The 21,384-nt window shown below is 48.9% G+C and overlaps 1 protein-coding gene across 1 annotated transcript in view; it reads left to right on the top strand.

Moving 5' to 3' along the window:
• Positions 1–21,384, top strand: part of adgrv1 (adhesion G protein-coupled receptor V1) — a 230,300-nt gene that overhangs the window by 96,937 nt on the left and 111,979 nt on the right. The window contains 16 exon segments of the mRNA XM_046350008.1: positions 269–488; positions 5,256–5,495; positions 5,659–5,808; positions 6,026–6,514; positions 6,853–6,996; positions 7,853–8,024; positions 8,316–8,457; positions 8,597–9,444; positions 9,840–9,960; positions 10,218–10,389; positions 11,194–11,436; positions 12,484–12,891; positions 13,582–13,766; positions 17,961–18,213; positions 18,863–19,002; positions 21,082–21,242. Coding sequence (XP_046205964.1) covers positions 269–488; positions 5,256–5,495; positions 5,659–5,808; positions 6,026–6,514; positions 6,853–6,996; positions 7,853–8,024; positions 8,316–8,457; positions 8,597–9,444; positions 9,840–9,960; positions 10,218–10,389; positions 11,194–11,436; positions 12,484–12,891; positions 13,582–13,766; positions 17,961–18,213; positions 18,863–19,002; positions 21,082–21,242 — 4,088 coding nt within the window.

Genomic DNA, 21,384 nt, shown 5'->3' with positions numbered 1-21,384 from the left:
ACAGAGTCAATGTGTGTGGGCACAGGTTAGTCGAGGTAATTGAGATGTGTTGTTACCTACCCCTACAGTGTCACCTTTTCGATCTGAATGCCCTGTCTTTAGTCAGCTTTTCTAACAACACAAAAATCCCAAACTCTCTTGTTTTGACTCATCTCGTCTCTACTTTTGAGTCTGATGTTGTATCTGAACCGGCCTTAAGAGTTTCTATAAAGAAATGTATGTGAACATAGAGAGACCAGTAATGAGCATGTTGGAACTCTTCTTCCAGGGAGTATGCCGAGACGTTTGAGATCCAGCTGTCCAGCGCCACGGGCGGAGCCATACTGGGGACTCATTTGGTCGCCAGAGTTACCATCGCCAAGAGCGACTCACCCAACGGCGTGGTCCGTTTCCTGAACGAGAGCGTGATCACCCTGGTGAACCCCGACAGCACCCTGAGACTCAGCCTGATCCTGGAGAGGGTGGGCGGGCTAGTTGGCAACACTACGGTAAGCCTACTGGGACCATCCACTTCTTCTGTCTGTTTTCTCTCTCCTCTTGTTTCCACCGGAGGCTGGCGAGGGGAGGATGGCTCATAATAATGGCTAGAATGGCGTGAATGGAACGGTATCGAATATAAGGAAGCCATGTGTTCAATGTGTCAATTTCATTACATTACAGCCTGTATTCCAGCCATTACTATGAGCTTGTCTGCCCCAATGAAGGTGCTAACAGCCGCCTGTACTTGCTAGGCCTATAGACATCTTAGCAACTTTCGGACACAGACTAAGAAATATGCTCCCAGTTTCCCGGACACAGACTAAAAATTATGCTCAATGGAGAATCTCCAGTGAAAGTACTTTTTGGTTCAGGACGAGCCTGAATCTGTGTTCGGGAAACTAGTGTATAACCACCATGTTTTGGTCTCTCTGACCTCGTAGTACTAGAGCATGTTCACCGTCATCGTTTCTCTGCCAGATAGATGTCCAACACTCATTCTATGTTATATTAGCCTACAGTGCCTTCGGAAAGTTTTCACACCACTTGATTTGTGAAAAGAAAGCCTGTACAGAATGCAAATATATTGCAAATATGCAAATATATTTTTTAAATGCAACCTGTTTGAAACCAGGCACTACAGGCTTTCTTTTACATTTACATTTACATTTAAGTCATTTAGCAGACGCTCTTATCCAGAGCGACTTACAAATTGGTGCATTCACCTTATGACATTCAGTGGAACAACCACTTTACAATAGTGCATCTAAATATTTTAAGGGGGGTGAGAAGGATTACTTTATCCTATCCTAGGTATTCCTTAAAGAGGTGGGGTTTCAGGTGTCTCCGGAAGGTGGTGATTGACTCCGCTGTCCTGGCGTTGTGAGGGAGTTTGTTCCACCATTGGGGAGCCAGAGCAGTGAACAGTTTTGACTGGGCTGAGCGGGAACTGTACTTCCTCAGTGGTAGGGAGGCGAGCAGGCCAGAGGTGGATGAACGCAGTGCCCTTATTTGGGTGTAGGGCCTGATCAGAGTCTGGAGGTACTGAGGTGCCGTTCCCCTCACAGCTCCGTAGGCAAGCACCATGGTCTTGTAGCGGATGCGAGCTACAACTGGAAGCCAGTGGAGAGAGCGGAGGAGCGGGGTGACGTGAGAGAACTTGGGAAGGTTGAACACTAGACGGGCTGCGGCGTTCTGGATGAGTTGTAGGGGTTTAATGGCACAGGCAGGGAGCCCAGCCAACAGCGTGTTGCAGTAATCCAGACGGGAGATGACAAGTGCCTGGATTAGGCCCTGCGCCGCTTCCTGTGTGAGGCAGGGTCGTACTCTGCGGATGTTGTAGAGCATGAACCTACAGGAACGGGCCACCGCCTTGATGTTAGTTGAGAACGACAGGGTGTTGTCCAGGATCACGCCAAGGTTCTTAGCGCTCTGGGAGGAGGACACAATGGAGTTGTCAACCGTGATGGCGAGATCATGGAACGGGCAGTCCTTCCCCGGGAGGAAGAGCAGCTCCGTCTTGCCGAAGTTCAGCTTGAGGTGGTGATCCGTCATCCACACTGATATGTCTGCCAGACATGCAGAGATGCGATTCGCCACCTGGTCATCAGAAGGGGGAAAGGAGAAGATTAATTGTGTGTCGTCTGCATAGCAATGATAGGAGAGACCATGTGAGGTTATGACAGAGCCAAGTGACTTGGTGTATAGTGAGAATAGGAGAGGGCCTAGAACAGAGCCCTGGGGGACACCAGTGGTGAGAGCGCGTGGTGAGGAGACAGATTCTCGCCACGCCACCTGGTAGGAGCGACCTGTCAGGTAGGACGCAATCCAAGCGTGGGCCGCGCCGGAGATGCCCAACTCGGAGAGGGTGGAGAGGAGGATCTGATGGTTCACAGTATCGAAGGCAGCCGATAGGTCTAGAAGGATGAGAGCAGAGGAGAGAGAGTTAGCTTTAGCGGTGCGGAGCGCCTCCGTGATACAGAGAAGAGCAGTCTCAGTTGAATGACTAGTCTTGAAACCTGACTGATTTGGATCAAGAAGGTCATTCTGAGAGAGATAGCAGGAGAGCTGACCAAGGACGGCACGTTCAAGAGTTTTGGAGAGAAACTCACACTAATAATTGTATGTGTGGGGTACAGAGATGAGGTAGTCATAAAAACAAATCCTGTTAAACACTATTATTGCACACAGGGTGCAACTCAATACTGCAATAAATGTGGCAAAGCAATTCACTTTTTGTCCTAAATACAAAGTGTTATGTTTGGGGCAAATCCAATACAACACATTACTGAGTACCTCTATGCATATTTTCAAGCATAGTGGTGGCTGCACCATGTTATGGGTATGCTTGTAATCGTTGAGGGCTGTGGAGTTTTTTTTTAAAGAAACGGAATGGAGCTAAGCATAGGCAAAAACCTAGAAGAAAACCTGTTCCAGTCTGCTTTCCACCAGACACTGGGAGATTAATTCTCCTTTCAGCAGGGCAATAATCTTCACTGGAGTTGCTTACCAGGAAGACAGTGAATGTTCCTGAGTGGCAGAGTTACAGTTTTTACTTAAATCTATTTTAAAATGTATGGCGAGACCTGAAAATGGTCTAGCAATGATCAACAACCAATTAGACAGAACTTGAAGCATTTTGAAAATAATAATGGGCAAATGTTGCACAATCCAGGATTGGAAAGCTCTTGAGACTTACGCAGAAAGACTCACAACTGTAATCGCTGCCAAAGGTACTTCTACAAAGTATGGACTCAAGGGTGTGAACTTACAGTACCAGTCAAAAGTTTAGACACACCTACTCATTCAAGGGTTTTCTTTATTTTTACTATTTTCTATATTGTAGAATAATAGTGAAGACAACTATGAAATAACACATATGGAATCATGTAGTAGCCAAAAATGTGTTAAGAAATGTGTTAAACAAATCAAAATATATAGTAGTCACCCTTTGCCTTGATGACAGCTTTGCACAGTCTTGGCATTCTCTCAACCAGCTTCACCTGGGATGCTTTTCCAACAGCCTTGAATGAGTTCCCACATAGACTGAGCACGTTTTGTCTGCTTTTCCTTCACTCTGCAGTCCAACTCATCCCAAACCATCTCAATTGGGTTGAGGTTGGGTGATTGTGGAGGCCAGGTCATTGGATGCAGTACTCCATCACTCTGCTTCTTGGTCAAATAACCCTTTTGTAACGGATGTGAAACGGCTAGCTAGTTAGCGGTGCGCGCTAAATAACGTTTCAATCGGTGACGTCACTTGCTCTGCCGCGGCTTTTGTGGAGCGATGGGTAACGATGCTTCGCGGGTGACTGTTGTTGATAAGTGCAGAGAGTCCCTGGTTCGCGCCCGGGTATGGGCAAGGGGACGGTCTAAAGGTATACTGTTACACTTATACAGTCTGGAGGTGTGTTGGGTCATTGTCCTCGTGAAAAACAAATGATAGTCCCACTAAGTGCAAACCAGATGGGATGGCATATTGACACAGAATGCAATGGTAGCCATGTTGGTTAAGTGTGCCTTGAATTCTAAATAAATCACAGACGGTGTCACCAGCAAAGCACCATCACACCACCTCCTCCATGCTTCATGTTGGGAACCACACATGCAGAGATCATCCGTTCACCTACACTGGGTTTCACAAAGACACAGCGGTTAGAACCAAAAAATCTAATTTAATTTCCATGTTTGTGTTTCTTGCCCCAAGCAAGTCTCTTTTTCAAATTGGTGTCCTTTAGTCGTGGTTTCTTTGCAGCAATTCGACCATGAAGGCCTGATTCACGCAGTCTCCTCTGAACAGTTGATGTTGAGATGTGTCTGTTACTTGAACTCTGTGAAGCATTTATTTGGGCTGCAATTTCTGTGGCTGGTAACGCTAATGAACTCATCCTCTGCAGCAGAGGTAACTCTGGGTCTTCCTTTCCTGTGGCGGTCCTCATACAAGGCAGTTTCATCATAGCACTTGATGGTTTTTGCGACTGAAGAAGAAACTTTTGAAGAAACTTTCAAAGTTCGTGACATTTTCCAGATTGACTGACCTTCATGTCTTAAAGTAATGATGGACTGTCGTTTCTCTTTGCTTATTTGAGCTGTTCTTGCCATAATATGGACTATCTTTTATATACCACCCCTACCTTGTCACAACACAACTGATTGGCTCAAACGCATTTAGAAGGAAAGAAATTCCACAAATGAACTTTTAACAAGGCACACCTGTTAATTGAAATGCATTCCAGGTGACTACCTCATGAAGCTGGTTGAGAGAATGCCAAGAGTATGCAAATCTGTCATCATTGCAAAGGGTGGCTACTTTGAAGCATCTCTAATGTAAAATATATTTAGATTTTTGTAGCACTTTTTTGGTTACTACATGATTCCATATGTGTCATTTCATAGTTTTGTTATCTTCACATAAACACGCTGGAATGAGTAGGTGTGTCCAAACGTTTAACTGGTACTGTATGTTAATGAGTTATTTCTATATTTCATGTTCAATATATGTGCAATCATTTCTAAAAACATGTTTTCACTTTGTCATTTTGGGGTATTGTGTGTAAATGGAAGAGAAAAAAATCTATTTCATCCATTTTGAATTCAGACTGTAACACAAAATGTGGAATAAGTCAATATCATGGATAATGTGTTTTTGACAAGGAATCGATTTGTTAAATAAAATATTTGGTAAGTAATGTCAATGTATTCGTCTTCATCTAAATGTCTTCATAAGCATGAATGTGATGCAAACCAGCCCATCTGAATAATTCATGTCATTTCCTCAGATAACATGGAGCATGCTGGGTCCCAACACCAAAGAGGTCTTACCACCCGTCAACACAGACATTGGTGAACCTGTGAACGGATCGTTTCATTTCAGAGATGGGGAGGGGGGATTACGCATCATCGATCTGAGTATCCTCCCCCATGGGGAGGTGGAGGTGGCGGAGACCTTTGTAGTCATGCTTGAGCTCCTCTCAGGAGACCTGGACATTGACCCCCAAGCGGGCTCTGTCACGCTCAAGGTATGTCACCCTCCCAACGAGTGACATCACAATTTTAATATGCACTCCAGTTGTATTTAAACCATTGTTGCATCCTATTGATATTTAAGAGTCTCTTAGTAATGGTGATGGCGTGTCTTTGTCTCTGTGTTTTTGTGTGTGTGTGTGTGTGTGTGTGTCTCAGATTGAGAAGTTTGGTGACCCTAATGGCATAGTGCAGTTCACAGAGGAGGACCTTAGAGAGCGTGTGTACAATGAGCCCACAGACAGAGAGGGGCCACTCAACATCTCCCTCCTCATCACACGCAGAGAGGGCGTCATGGGCAACATCACGGTAAGAACACCTCGGGGGATGACATCGTACAGTTAGACAGCAATAGGCTTTATAGGCAATGCTCAGGCTTTAAGTGTGTCCCTTTGTTTCAGATGTACTGAATTTATTGATAATGCATGAAGTTTATAATAGACTCACACTGTCATTACGCTGTAGGTCCTATAACGTACAGCCAATTCACATGTACGTTATAGGTGTGTGTGTGTGTGTCTTTCAGGTGTACTGGCAGATCCTGAGTGACTCTGACACATCGGGGGATTTCTCGGGCCTCAACGGCTCTGTAGTCATCCTGGAGGGTCAGAGGGGGGCAGAGGTGGTCCTCGCCCTGCTGCCCGACGCCGTGCCCGAACTGGAGGAGCTCTACACGCTCAGGTTGAGCACCGTAGAGGGCGGCGCCACCCTGGACAACAACCGCAGTAGCACCCGACTCAGAGTTCGGGCCAACGACGAGCCGCACGGCTTGTTTGGGCTGGAGGTGGAGCAGCAGGCAGTGGTGGTGGCAGAGATGGGGGCTCGGCTGGGGAGACTCCTGACCCTGAAGGTGACACGGCAGGCTGGAGCCTTCGGCAACGCCAGTGTGGGCTACCGGATCAGTACTGGACCTGGGCAGGATGGACAGGAGCTGCTGGGAGAGGCGGCTGTGGGGAGAGCCCTGGTCAAGGATGGGGAGGACTCAGCCTCTGTTCACGTGCCAATTAATAGTCAGGTAAGGGACCTTTGGGGCCAGAGATAGTATACTGAAGACCAGGGCCCCCAATGTATTTCTATGATTTATAACCGTCAATGGGGGACCATGCATTTGTCCCGCAACTGAATTTGTATAGTTCCTGGCAATGCATGTAGATAACTTTGAATCTATATAGTTTTCCTGTTTTTGCATAATTTGTAATGATGAACATCACAAATTACCTAATAAGATCAAACCGATCTCCGGTAGATCAAAGTACCCTTTTGGCTACAATGCCCTGTCGCTGACCCTGACTCTGTAGTCATGCTTACCAGACTGAACCTCTGTCTCTCTGTCTCTCGCTCTCTGTCTTGTAGGTGTTTCTCTCAGTGGGTGTGAACTTCACTGTGGAGCTAACAGACGTGAGCCTTCTGGGACCTCTCCCCAGCTCCCCACCCCGCCTCCTACTGGAGGCCAAGGTCGCCATAGTGACCGTCCCAGAGGAAGCAGCCAGCGCTGAGGTATGAGTCAATAACTTTATTGTGTAGGGTGAAGTTGCACCTAGACGCTGATCTTGGGACAGTTTTGCATTTGACCCACTAATGTTTAAGGATAGGATTTGGGGATCTCAGCTCAGGGGAAACATCTCCCCGGAGCTAACTTTATTTATTGTCCCAATGGGGAAGCAAAGGTGTACAGTATGTACTGTATGTGTTGGGCCTTAGTTCGACCCATGTTTATACCTCCTGTCTCACATTACGTTGACCCAAGATGAGGAGGATGCTCTGTATCAATCTGAATTACTGGTCTGGGGTTGGTAGCCCCTCCCTCTGAACACCCAACCTCTTTCTGTCAGGACCTATGGCAGACTCATGTAGCATACATTTCTTCTCAGTCAGTTGACCAGCTTGGTGGTGACCACGACGTAGGCTTAGTCTATTGACCTAGCTAGCTACCACTACTATCTCTTCTACTACCCGACAGTACTATCCGAGCACTACAGTGGTACATAGGGCTGTGGACAATCCCAACGCCAACTTTTGTTTCATCGCGTCATTGTAGAGAGTTACAGTGGAAACGGTCTCGACCATTCGTCTAGTTTTTTTTCCAGTCTGAATGCTCCATCTTTAGTCAGCTGTTCTATAGCACATACTTCTAAAAACGGTCTAGTTTTGCTTTGTCTCATCTCAACATGTTGTCTATTAGATCTGTCACGGGCTTTAATGTAACACTTATGAAATCATCCCTTATTCCTTCTCCTCTGTGTGTGTGTGTGTGTGTGTGTGTGTGTGTGTGTGTGTGTGTGTGTGTGTGTGTGTGTGTGTGTGTGTGTGTGTGTGTGTGTGTGTGTGTGTGTGTGTGTGTGTGTGTGTGTAGGTGGGCTTTGCCTCGTTGGCACTGCAGGTCTCCAGTGTGGAGACGGGTGCGTGTGAGGCGCTGGTGTCCCGGACGGGGCTGTTTGGGGGGGTGAGGGTGGAGTGGCGCGCAGGGTATCCCCCTGGACAGGCTCCAGTTGGGTTCAAGCCTGGAGTTATCACCCCCAGCTCAGGTAAAGGCCCTCAGATGGGAAACTCACCGCTGTGAGCTTGAGAAGAGGTTTGGTGACATGTCTATCTGAGATGTGGAAGTCTCTCCCTGTCTGTTAATTTCCTCTCTCTCTAAACAGAGGAGGGACATTTGAATAGGCTGATAAGTGTAAACCCACCAGACACATTCCACCTCTTCCAGTCTCATTTACATCTCTTTTTTCCCCCCAAACACCACCACCAATAAACGCCCTACAAAATGACCAAACTGTTGATGTAGGGTGTTGTCTGAGTGCGTTTGTCGTATTCCTCAGGCTCGGTGACCCTGGCCCATGGAGAGAGGAGCAGGGCTGTGTCCCTCCAGGCGATCCCTGATGTGTCTGAGCCAGCGGCCTACGCCCTCCACCTCACTGCAGCCGGCTCCAGCTCACCTGCTCCTGGAGTAGCCAGACTCAGGTACAGTAGCTAGACTCACCTGCCAGGCTTATAACACTCCTATATACTGTAGACACAAAGATTGCATGCTGTATGTAATAGTGCTGTTAGAATGATATAACAGCTATGGTGTGATGTTAATCTCTGTTTCCCTCTCCAGGTCAGGGTTCACGGTGGCAGAGGTCGAGCCACTAGGGCTGTACCAGTTCACCCCGGACTCCCGCCAGCTGGTCATCGAGGAGGACGTGCAGACCATCACTCTCTATGTCCAGCGGCTCTACGGTTTCCGTAGCAACCATACCCGCCTATCCTATGAGACGGCGTCGGGCAGCGCCCTGGCGGGACAGGACTTCACTGCCGTGCAGGATGGAGAGCTGTTCTTCGACTCGCCTCGCCAGACCTCCGCCTCGATCCGTCTGTCTGTACTGGACGATGTGCTCTCGGAGCCCGATGAGATCTTTTATGTCAACCTGACAGACGTTCAGGTACTGAGCCGTGTTGGTGACCCCCACTCAGGCGACTCCCGGCCCCGTCTCACCCCCCGACACAGCGTGGCCACTGTCACCATCCTGGCCAGTGATGTCAGCGGGGGGGTGCTGAGCATCGGGCCGGGGCTGGTTCAGACAGCAGAGGACAGGGAGGAGGGGAGCCAGCAGGAGAGGAAAGTGCTCCTCAAGGTGCACAGGTCTGAGAGCCTGACTGGGCCAGTGAGGGTCAGGGTCCAGGCTTATGGGGGCGGGAGTGTCGGAGGTGCCCCTCTCCCCATTGCTCTGGAACCCAACAGGACCCTGGCACTGGAGGGGCAGGACTTCAGGCTGGAGTCCGCCCTGGTGTCACTGCAGGAGGGGCAAAGCGAGGCCGAGGTCAGCCTACTCATCCTAGACGACTCGGAGCCCGAGGGACAGGAAGTGTTCTTCATCTACCTCAGCGAGCCAGAGGGAGGGGCACAGATCGCAGATGGACCCGACAAGCAGGGCTTCAGCTCCTTTGCCAAAATTATAATCCTAGGTAAAACACTGAAACGCCCATATCGGCCTCAGACTCGCCTGTCACATGCTCCTTTAGTCTATCCATTGGTCAGTCAATTCAAGCTAATGTCATGCTCTAGTTTGTCTAATACAATTGAATCTCTATAGGTCATTGTTTTCCAATACAATTCCTAAATTAGGTCCCAGGGCACAGACATCTGACATCATTCCAGTGATGTGAAATCTGTTCCACTGTTCATTTGAAATGTAATTGATGATATAATCAAAGGGACGGTCACAAGAGAATTGGAAGCTTGATGCGCTGTGTTTGTTGAACGCTCTCCTCAGTGTACATACAGTGAACAGTATAAGGAATTAGTCACTTAACTCTGTCTCTCTCTCCTTCCATCCCCTCCCTCTCTCCCTCTCTCTCAGGGAGTGATTTCCATAATGGGATAGTGGGTTTCGGTGTGAGTTCTCTGCTGGGTCAGGTTCTGGATGAGGACTCAGAAGTGAACAGAACGGCCCTACTCTACCTACAGAGACAACAGAACCGGTATGTTTCTCAGTGTTTTATCCTCGGCAACATTCCTCTGCCCGTACGGCTGTCAGCAAACCAAAGAGTAGCAGCAGTAACAGTGGTGGTAAAATCGTCATCAAAAGTAGTGTGATTACAAGCAAGCTACAATGATCACCTCCAGCCACTGTGGGGCACTGTGTGTTTGATGTGAGACCCATCTGCCTCCGGAAAAATATGTATATTTTTTTTATGTTTTTTTTTTTCTTTCTTGTTTTTCTGCCTCCCCCGTGCAGGGCCTTTGAGGACGTTGAGGTGATGTGGCGGGCCACATTCAACAGGGCGGAACTGTCCCTGGTCAACAACGGTGTCAACCTGACCCGGGAGCTGCTGCAGACCTCAGGCACCGTGCTGTGCAGGAGAGGACAGATCCTCTGTGTCCTCAGCATGGAGGTCCGACAAGACCAGGTGATTCCCAGGTCATACTAGAGGTTAGAGGTCAAGGGGGACCAGAACAGATGAGTCTCACAGTACTCTAAAACTCTCAGCAACTCCTCTCCATTTGGACCACTGACCACTGAAGGAGCATGCATGATGTCCTTATAAAGTAGCTCTCTCCCAGCCCATACATCCCTCGTGTGTCACACGATATCTTTCTACTGTGCCGTCAGAGGATATACAGTATGTTTATGTGGAGGTTTGAAGAGAGAATGGGCTGAAGGTGTCATCGGCATCAGTGTAAACTCACAGGAGGAGGGCAGGAAGACCCTGTGGTGTGATCACAGCCTCGGTCCTCTCCTCTCTTCTCATCTCCTTCCTCTCCTCTCCCTGGTGGTCCTACCAGGCAGCTCACCCAGCCTCTGCCCACTTCCTGTCCTGCTGTTTGTCTGTGTATCTGGGATATTTTAGGGTAGACCTCCACACGCCTCTTCCTATCGAGCGCAGTCTGTCTGCTGTGCTTCCTAATCCCCTACCCCTTCCTCCCCTCCCCCTACAATGCTGGTATATGACACAGCCCTCAGACCTGGGAATGAGAGGAATTAGTCCCAGACTCACTTCTGGAGGCTGCAGGACCTGTCCACCAGTATGTGGCATAGGGTTCAATTCTATTAAAAACATTTATAAACATTGCTCGTACTGTACTTTAGTATTATGGCTGGGGGACATAATCCCATGTTAATGTTCCCTCTTTCTATTTCTCATCCTTTTCCCCTTTTATGTATTTCAATCTTCAGCCTTTCCTCAACCTCATATGAATGTGTGTTGCCATAGGAACCGGAGTACCAGGCCTGGTTCCTGGTTGAGATCTACCAGGTGGGTGTTGGCGCTGCCATCAACGAGAGTGCCCGCTTTGCCAATGTCACCATGCTGGAGAGCGATGACCCCCGGGGACTGGTCTACTTTGCGGTGGGTTCCAGACTGCCCGTAGCACACCTCAAGACCACCCGCCTCAGTCTGCAGGTGTACAGAGAGGCCAGCACAGCCTCCACCATCACCGTGCACTACCGCATGCTGGTGAGAAATACACAGTACATACTACACACTCACACACACTCACACACATGCACAGGAGACATTTTCGCAGTGCACACACAAACAAGCACACTCACACACCAGACACATACACATGGAATACTCACACACCAGACACACACACATGGAATACTCACACACATATTTTTTTGTAATAATATTTTTCACATTTCCATATGTTCACATGAAATAATACTTTTTATATTACCATACATTCCCACACTACCACACATCCTCTCACATTGTCTCCCTCTGTAACCTCTCACATCCTTCTGGTCGAAAATGTCCCATCTTATTCAAGTTCTTGTGTTGTCTAACTCACCAAATCAGATTTCCATTCCTCACCCTGACCTAATTTTGTGACCTTCAAAGTCTAACGGTGTGTGTGTGTCTTCCCTCTCCTCCCATCCTGGCTCTCTCCCAGGGGTGGGGATGAGCTCTGTGTGTTTGATCCACTGCCTAGCTGGGGGCCGACATTCACTTGTAATCCCAGCCTTTGATATTGCGGATCAAAAAGGAGATTGTCGAGTGCACTTACTAGCACTCCACCTCCATGTTACATATGACAAGGTTATCTCCTTTCATCTTTCAGACCGAAATGATGTTCTGGAAACATCAGTTGGATACATATTTATGTCACAGAGTCCAAATTCATCTGTTCATCAATCCATCCCCTTTTCCTTCTATTTCGCCACAGGTCTTCAACCTCCTCTTCTCCTCTTGTATTTGTACATACAGAAAGCTCTGTTGCAACACCTACTGTATCTCCCCATCCATCCATCCATCCGTTTCTCTTTCTTTATCTCTCTCTCTCTCTCTCTCTCTCTCTCTCTCTCTCTCTCTCTCTCTCTCTCTCTCTCTCTCCTCTCTCCTCTCCTCTCCTCCTCTCCTCTCCTCTCCTCTCCTCCTCTCCTCTCCTCTCCTCTCCTCTCCTCTCCTCTCCTCTCCTCTCCTCTCTCTCTCTTCCACCTCCCTCAATCTTTCCATCCTACTATGACCTCACACTCCTTTCTCGTTGTCGTCCTATAGGAACTCCCTCGGGCTGAGGCAGTAGGCCCTACCCTGGTCTGGCCCGCCGTGGCCGGGATGGACTTCCTAAAAGAAGAGGGCCAGCTGACCTTTGACCTGGGCCAGAGGAGCACTGGGCTGGACATCACCCTCACCCCAGACCAGGCCTCATCCAACCCCCCGCCCAAACGCTTCCTTGTGGAGCTGTATGGAGCAAGCGGAGGGGCCAGGGTGCACCCTGAGTATGGGCTGGCCAACGTGACCCTGGTATCGGACACAGAGGCCCAGCTGGTTTGGGCCCTGTTGGACCAGCTCCAGCAGCCTCTGGACAGCGCCATACTGGATAGGGTGCTTCAGGCCCTGCTCAACAAGGCCACAGCCCAGCTCACACCAGAACAACTGACCGCCGTGCTGGTCGCAATGGGGAAGGTGAGAGAGGATGGAGAGCGAGGGAGAGGGGAAATCAAAGGCTAGACAGAGAACAGAGGGAGACTTTTTTTCAAGCTTCCTTTGTTCGTTATTAAAAGTGATCTGTTTGTGTGGGTTTTTGTTTTTGTGTGTGCTTAGTGTGTGTCGCATTTGAGTTTGTCTGCTTTTGCCAAAGGGCAGCCTTTTCCCATACAAAATAGTGACAGATCTGCAGAAGAATTTCCTTTTGAAAAGGTCTCTGTTGTCACTGACTGTCTGACTCTAGCAGCACCTCGCTGTTACACTGTCACTTCATCTGAACCAATCAGCCTCTAGCCAAGTCAAGCCTGCTCTGTAGTGTGTGAGAGCAGAGCGGGGGGCTGAGGGCACAGGGAATAACTGTCAACACCGTACTAGAAATAAACCAACACACTCTTAGAAAAAAAAGGTTCAAAAAGGGTTCCACTTGTCACTCATAACCCACAGGTTGTGTGTGTGTGTGTGTGTGTGTGTGTGTGTGTGTGTGTGTGTGTGTGTGTGTGTGTGTGTGTGTGTGTGTGTGTGTGTGTGTGTGTGTGTGTGTGTGTGTGTGTGTGTGTGTGTGTGTGTGTGTGTGTGTGTGTGTGTGTGGATTTAATAGGGAGCTCTTAGGTTACTGGCTATATGTATTTTAGTCATAAACACCTCCACTCTCTCTCTCTGCTCGCCAAGGTGCTGAAGGAGGCAGAGCGGACCCCTCTTGCTGACAGCAGCCGTGGTTTGACCTATGACCTCCTGTGTGCCATGGCAAACCCCAGCCGTGTCGACACGCAGGGCCTGAGTCAGCTGGCAGAGGTGGCTGAGCGCTTCGCCTTCTCCCTCCTCACACAGTCCCAGTGTGGAGCACAGGGTCAAAGGTCAGTCCTGCCCATGGGGGGGATTGTGGTTAACTCAAGCAGAGCATTTACATTTACATTTAAGTCATTTAGCAGACGCTCTTATCCAGAGCGACTTACAAATTGGTGCATTCACCTTATGACATCCAGTGGGACAGTCACTTAACAATAGTGCATCTAAAACTTAGGGGGGGGTGAGAGGGATTACTTATCCTATCCTAGGTATTCCTTAAAGAGGTGGGGTTTCAGGTGTCTCCGGAAGGTGGTGATTGACTCCGCTGTCCTGGCGTCGTGAGGGAGTTTGTTCCACCATTGGGGGCCAGGGCAGCGAACAGTTTTGACTGGGCTGAGCGGGAGCTGTACTTCCTCAGTGGTAGGGAGGCGAGCAGGCCAGAGGTGGATGAACGCAGTGCCCTTGTTTGGGTGTAGGGCCTGATCAGAGCCTGGAGGTACTGAGGTGCCGTTCCCCTCACAGCTCCGTAGGCAAGCACCATGGTCTTGTAGCGGATGCGAGCTTCAACTGGAAGCCAGTGGAGAGAACGGAGGAGCGGGGTGACGTGAGAGAACTTGGGAAGGTTGAACACCAGACGGGCTGCGGCGTTCTGGATGAGTTGAAGGGGTTTAATGGCACAGGCAGGGAGCCCAGCCAACAGCGAGTTGCAGTAATCCAGACGGGAGATGACAAGTGCCTGGATTAGGACCTGCGCCGCTTCCTGTGTGAGGCAGGGTCGTACTCTGCGGATGTTGTAGAGCATGAACCTACAGGAACGGGCCACCGCCTTGATGTTGGTTGAGAACGACAGGGTGTTGTCCAGGATCACGCCAAGGTTCTTGGCACTCTGGGAGGAGGACACAATGGAGTTGTCAACCGTGATGGCGAGATCATGGAACGGGCAGTCCTTCCCCGGGAGGAAGAGCAGCTCCGTCTTGCCGAGGTTCAGCTTGAGGTGGTGATCCGTCATCCACACTGATATGTCTGCCAGACATGCAGAGATGCGATTCGCCACCTGGTCATCAGAAGGGGGAAAGGAGAAGATTAATTGTGTGTCGTCTGCATAGCAATGATAGGAGAGACCATGTGAGGTTATGACAGAGCCAAGTGACTTGGTGTATAGCGAGAATAGGAGAGGGCCAAGAACAGAGCCCTGGGGGACACCAGTGGTGAGAGCGCGTGGTGAGGAGACAGATTCTCGCCACGCCACCTGGTAGGAGCGACCTGTCAGGTAGGACGCAATCCAAGCGTGGGCCGCGCCGGAGATGCCCAACTCGGAGAGGGTGGAGAGGAGGATCTGATGGTTCACAGTATCGAAGGCAGCCGACAGATCTAGAAGGATGAGAGCAGAGGAGAGAGAGTTAGCTTTAGCAGTGCGGAGCGCCTCCGTGATACAGAGGAGAGCAGTCTCAGTTGAATGACTAGTCTTGAAACCTGACTGATTTGGATCAAGAAGGTCATTCAGAGAGAGATAGCGGGAGAGCTGGCCAAGGACGGCACGTTCAAGAGTTTTGGAGAGAAAAGAAAGAAGGGATACTGGTCTGTAATTGTTGACATCGGAGGGATCGAGTGTAGGTTTTTTCAGAAGGGGTGCAACTCTCGCTCTCTTGAAGACGGAAGGGACGTAGCCAGCGGTCAGGGATGAGTTGATGAGCGAGGTGAGGTAAGGGAGAAGGTCTCCGGAAATGGTCTGGAGAAGAGAGGAGGGGATAGGGTCAAGCGGGCAGGTTGTTGGGCGGCCGGCCGTCACAAGACGCGAGATTTCATCTGGAGAGAGGGGAGAAAGAGGTCAGAGCACAGGGTAGGGCAGTGTGAGCAGAACCAGCGGTGTCGTTTGACTTAGCAAACGAGGATCGGATGTCGTCGACCTTCTTTTCAAAATGGTTGACGATGTCATCTGCAGAGAGGGAGGAGGGGGAGGGGGCGGAGGATTCAGGAGGGAGGAGAAGGTGGCAAAGAGCTTCCTAGGGTTAGAGGCAGATGCTTGGAATTTAGCGTGGTAGAAAGTGGCTTTAGCAGCAGAGACAGAGGAGGAAAATGTAGAGAGGAGGGAGTGAAAGGATGCCAGGTCCGCAGGGAGGCGAGTTTTCCTCCATTTCCGCTCGGCTGCCCGGAGCCCTGTTCTGTGAGCTCGCAATGAGTCATTGAGCCACGGAGCGGGAGGGGAGGACCGAGCCGGCCTGGAGGATAGGGGACATAGAGAGTCAAGGGATGCAGAGAGGGAGGAGAGGAGGGTTGAGGAGGCAGAATCAGGAGATAGGTGGGAGAAGGTTTGAGCGGAGGGAAGAGATGATAGGATGGAAGAGGAGAGAGTAGCGGGGGAGAGAGAGCGAAGGTTGGGACGGCGCGATACCATCCGAGTAGGGGCAGTGTGGGAGGTGTTGGATGAGAGCGAGAGGGAAAAGGATACAAAGCAGTGGTCGGAGACTTGGAGGGGAGTTGCAATGAGGTTAGTGGAGGAACAGCATCTAGTAAAGATGAGGTCGAGCGTATTGCCTGCCTTGTGAGTAGGGGGGGAAGGTGAGAGGGTGAGGTCAAAAGAGGAGAGGAGTGGAAAGAAGGAGGCAGAGAGGAAAGAGTCAAAGGTAGACGTGGGGAGGTTAAAGTCGCCCAGAACTGTGAGAGGTGAGCCGTCCTCAGGAAAGGAGCTTATCAAGGCATCAAGCTCATTGATGAACTCTCCGAGGGAACCTGGAGGGCGATAAATGATAAGGATGTTAAGCTTGAAAGGGCTAGTAACTGTGACAGCATGGAATTCAAAGGAGGCGATAGACAGATGGGTAAGGGGAGAAAGAGAGAATGACCACTTGGGAGAGATGAGGATCCCGGTGCCACCACCCCGCTGACCAGACGCTCTCGGGGTGTGCGAGAACACGTGGGCGGACGAAGAGAGAGCAGTAGGAGTAGCAGTGTTGTCTGTTGTGATCCATGTTTCCGTCAGTGCCAAGAAGTCGAGGGACTGGAGGGAGGCATAGGCTGAGATGAACTCTGCCTTGTTGACCGCAGATTGGCAGTTCCAGAGGCTACCGGAGACCTGGAACTCCACGTGGGTCGTGCGCGCTGGGACCACCAGAGTAGGGTGGCCGCGGCCACGCGGTGAGGAGCGTTTGTATGGTCTGTGCAGAGAGGAGAGAACAGGGATAAACAGACACATAGTTGACAGGCTACAGAAGAGGCTACGCTAATGCAAAGGAGATTGGAATGACAAGTGGACTACACGTCTCGAATGTTCAGAAAGTTAAGCTACGTAGCAAGAATCTTATTGACTAAAAATGATAAAATGATACAGTACTGCTGAAGTAGGCCAGCTGGCAGTGGGTGCGTTGTTGACACTACACTAATCAAGTCGTTCCGTTGAGTGTAATAGTTTCTGCAGTGTTGCTATTCGGGGCTAGCTGGCTAGCTAGCAGTGTTGTTTACGTTACGTTGCGTTAAAAGAACGACAATAGCTGGCTAGCGAACCTAGAAAATCGCTCTAGACTACACAATTATCTTTGATACAAAGACGGCTATGTAGCTAGCTACGATCAAACAAATCAAACCGTTGTACTGTAATGAAATGAAGTGAAAATGTGATACTACCTGTGAATGCGACCGGGTAGTTGAGTTCTATACAGAAGACGTTGGCTAGCGTTGGCTAGCTAGCAGAGTCACCTACGTTAAGGACGACAAATAGCTGGCTAGCTAACCTCGGTAAATTAAGATAATCACTCTAAGACTACACACTCTAAACCTAAACAACACAATTATCTTGGATACGATGATACGAAGACAGCAAAGGCAGCTATGTAGCCAGCTAACACTACACTAATCAAGTCGTTCAGTTGAGTGTAATAGTTTCTCCAGTGCAGCTAATCAGTGGACGTTAGCTAGCTGGCTAGTGAAGACTACGTTAGGACGGCGAAATACGATAATTACGCAATTTTCTTTGATACAAAGACGGCTATGTAGCTAGCTGAGAAGAAATTGCTAAGATTAGACAAATCAAACCGTTGTGATATAATGAAATATAATGAAAAAGTTATACTACCCGCGGGAGCGAAGTGCAGATGCGACCACTCGCTCCAACCGGAACCGGAAGAGCAGTGCAGTCTATTATTTCTGCTAATGCGGACACTATTGTCTAAGGTCGACTATGGTCTCATATAGTAGATCTCTTATTTCCCACTATTACAAAAACTATATGAGTAGAATAAGATTGTGATTTGTTGGTATTTTCAAAGGGGGAGGACCATGCTGGACACTTGCGCCTATATATCCATCTCTGCCTACAACTGGTATCCTACCCAGATCAACGGGCACATGTTCACAGGCAAGAACTCAGACTCATTCCAGTTGCCAGAGTTCCTCCTTGAGGTGCCAACCCTGCCCGCGGGCACCCTCTCCCCCTCAGCCTGCCGCCGCGTGCAGCTCACAGAGTACAGCACGGAGCACTGGTTCCTCACCAATGACAAAACCACCGCCCTCAACGGCAAGGCAAGCAGACCCGCACACACTCAATGCCAAATCATGGCAGCTTTTAGCACTTCCAGACTGATTGGTAACTATACTGGAGATGGGATGCCCACCTTGCAATTTTTCCCCAAAGTCATTGTTGTAAAAGAGTGAGTTTTGTTTTATACACCAGACACTCTTATCCGGAGTGACTTATAGGAGCAATTAGGGTTAAGAGCATTGCTCAAGGGCACATCGACAGATTGTTCAGCTGGTGGGCTGTAGGAGTCGAACCAGTGACCTTTCGGCTACTGGAATACGGGCTTAACCGATAGGCTTAATCTGGTCAAATTAAGGTAAATAAATGATCATCAAGTTATAGGAGAGTTCTATGGTATTACAGGTCAGGATGTTTTTGTCCGAATGTAACTTTTGTGCTGGTCAGAAACAGCAGGGGGCGATGTTGTCCACTGAGGCTCTGTCCTTGGTTTCTGCCAGTTGGTCTTTAGAGCTAAAACCAAATAGATGTTGCCCATAATAACTGTAGACACATATCTAGGGTCAGCTTACCTTCCCCCAATCCTTAATATTGGTCAATATTGGGGAAAATCCCATATCGGACCTTAAATCAGCATTTGGGGGGCAACTTCATCCTGCTCTGTACTGTAATGGTGTTTCTCTTGTTGTGTAGGTTTTCTCCGCCAGCCTGCAGGGCCGTGGGTCACGGCCCCTGAATAAGAGTGACGAGGTGGTGTACCGTATTCACACCCCTGGGCCAAGGGTCAAACCTGGACAGTCCCTGTGTCTTCTGTGGAACCAGGCTGCTGAGAGGTACTGTACTCTGTACCCACCTGATGCCCTCAACCCCCCTCTCCCACAAACAGTCACTTTCCTTCACACAGTACTATGTAGCTCTGTAGTGTGTTAATATCTGATATACTGTATATATACTGTATATTATATATACCTCACATGCGACCCGTACTAAGACTATGCTGTTAGGCTATTAACATTTGTATCTAACTCCATTTAACATTATAGTAAAACCATGTGCAATCAAGTGTTATGCTTTTGGCTGACTAAGATCAAGAAATGGTCATGAGAAGCCAATGCAGAATGCAGAAGTATTATTTAATAACTTCGTCAAATGAATGGATTCAAATACAAGGAAATACTGGCACTAACATAGAAATCACAATCTAGGCATACAGACAAACCATGAACTAATCGGGGCGGCAGGGTAGCCTAGTGGTTAGAGCGTTGGACTAGTAACCGAAAGGTTGCAAGATCGAATCCCCGAGCTGAATGTAAAAATCTGTGGTTCTACCCCTGAACAAGGCCACTGTCCCTAGGGCCGTCATTGAAAATAAGAATTTGTTCTTAACTGACTTGCCTAGTAAAATAAAGGATAAGAAACAGAAGGAATTTTGTTCTATTTAGAACATTTGAAGGTGTCTTTAAAAGAATATATACATATATACACCCTTGAATCAAATTATACCAAGGTATAGTAACCTGATCACCCAGGCCCAATCTCCACAGGATGTCACAGCATCTAGACCAATGCAAATAAGACATACCGTGTCGTCAGAGTTCTCCTCAGGGGACACGTTTCAGATACATACCAAACATGGATGCAATAGTGTCACTAACACACATTTCAATAGTCAGTCCTATGGATACTATAGAGAGAGAGTTGGCCCCTCAAAGGGGGGGGGGCATACTGGCTCCAAAATCATTGTCCTTTGTGTCTTCCTTATGTTCCTGGGCCATTTGCCGGGAAGACCCAGAGGTGCCAGGACAGAGAGCACATAGTTAGGGCTGAGCCTACAGCTCTACCACAACAAACAGAGCCTTCATATTATTCTTTTTTTTCATGAATCCCCCAAAACGGATATTTCTCTTAGTCTGTCGCTATCCTAAACTTGAGCCCATATAATAAAGTGGTGTGTGACTGAAATTACTATTTTGGACACAACCATTTAGGTGAGTAAAAGGGTCCCCCTTCTGCTCAGCTCTGCTCTGAAGGTGTGAACCTCACACGTAAGAGTCTGCCTCTAGCAGAGAGGTCAGGGGTCAGGCCCTGTCCAGCCAGGACCTCTTTCCAGCCATGGATGAATTGCCCCCCCCCCCCTCTCTCTGGGACATCTGTGATGTCTGCAAGAGTTCAGTGTGTTCTGTTCCGAGTTCCCGAACATTCCCGCCCATCAGAAGTGTGTTTGAAAAGACATTCCAGAGGAGGCCCGGCGTGGGACTCTTGGCTAAACAGCCTGTAACAGGACGCAGATTTCTCCGGTCCGGTTTGTTCCATGCAGCAGCTGTCTCAAAGATCCGTCTCCCAGATAACCAACCAGATGTGTGTGTGTGTGTGTGTGTGTGTGTGTGTGTGTGTGTGTGTGTGTGTGTGTGTGTGTGTGTGTGTGTGTGTGTGTGTGTGTGTGTGTGTGTGTGTGTGTGTGTGTGTGTGTGTGTGTGTGTGTGTGTGTGTGTGTGTGTGTGTGTGAGAGATTCAACCTTGCATCACTGCACTAATGACAGGTCCAATAATGCCCATCATAGACTTCACAGTCATTTAATCACTAGGACTGTCACAGTGTTTCTTAGATTCATTTCCGTGAGTTGTCAAGTAAATCTCAGAATCCCCCATGCCTGTCACTCGGAAAATAAATTAGCTCAGCTTCATTTTAAACTGAAACAAATATGAATTCTGTCCTCCTGTCTTGTCATACTTGCCACCCGTTGAAATATTCTGAATCTGTTAACCTATCTGAGAGTTGGCACATCGGAGCACTTAAAGAAGCAGACACTACACAGCTGAATGTTTCAACGGGATTCAATCACTTCATATGAACTTCCTGCCAAAGGCTCGCCACTAACTGTATGATGCCTCTCCTTCTCCCTTTCCTGTAGCTGGCTGTCAGACGGGCAGTTCTGCAGGGTAGTGGAGGACAGTGGGAACTATGTGGAGTGTGCCTGCTCCCACCTGTCTGTGTACACGGCCCACGCCCAGATGGCCGCCTTGGCCTCCTACAACGAGGCCTTCTACGCCTCAGGCTTCATCTGCATCTCAGGTACCGTATGGATGGCGAGTCTCTTTAGGTCTGGTTTAGTTCTTTCAGTCCACCCTTTCCTTTATATCGCTCTTTCTTTCTCTCTTCCTTTCTCCTTATCCTCCTCATATCTCTCTGCCTCATTTCCTCTATATATTTCTCT

Source organism: Oncorhynchus gorbuscha, linkage group LG05 (assembly GCF_021184085.1).
Source record: "Oncorhynchus gorbuscha isolate QuinsamMale2020 ecotype Even-year linkage group LG05, OgorEven_v1.0, whole genome shotgun sequence".
Classification (NCBI taxonomy): Eukaryota; Metazoa; Chordata; class Actinopteri; order Salmoniformes; family Salmonidae; genus Oncorhynchus; species Oncorhynchus gorbuscha.
The sequence above is the reverse complement of the archived record's forward strand: the minus strand, read 5'-3'. Positions and strand labels throughout refer to the sequence as shown.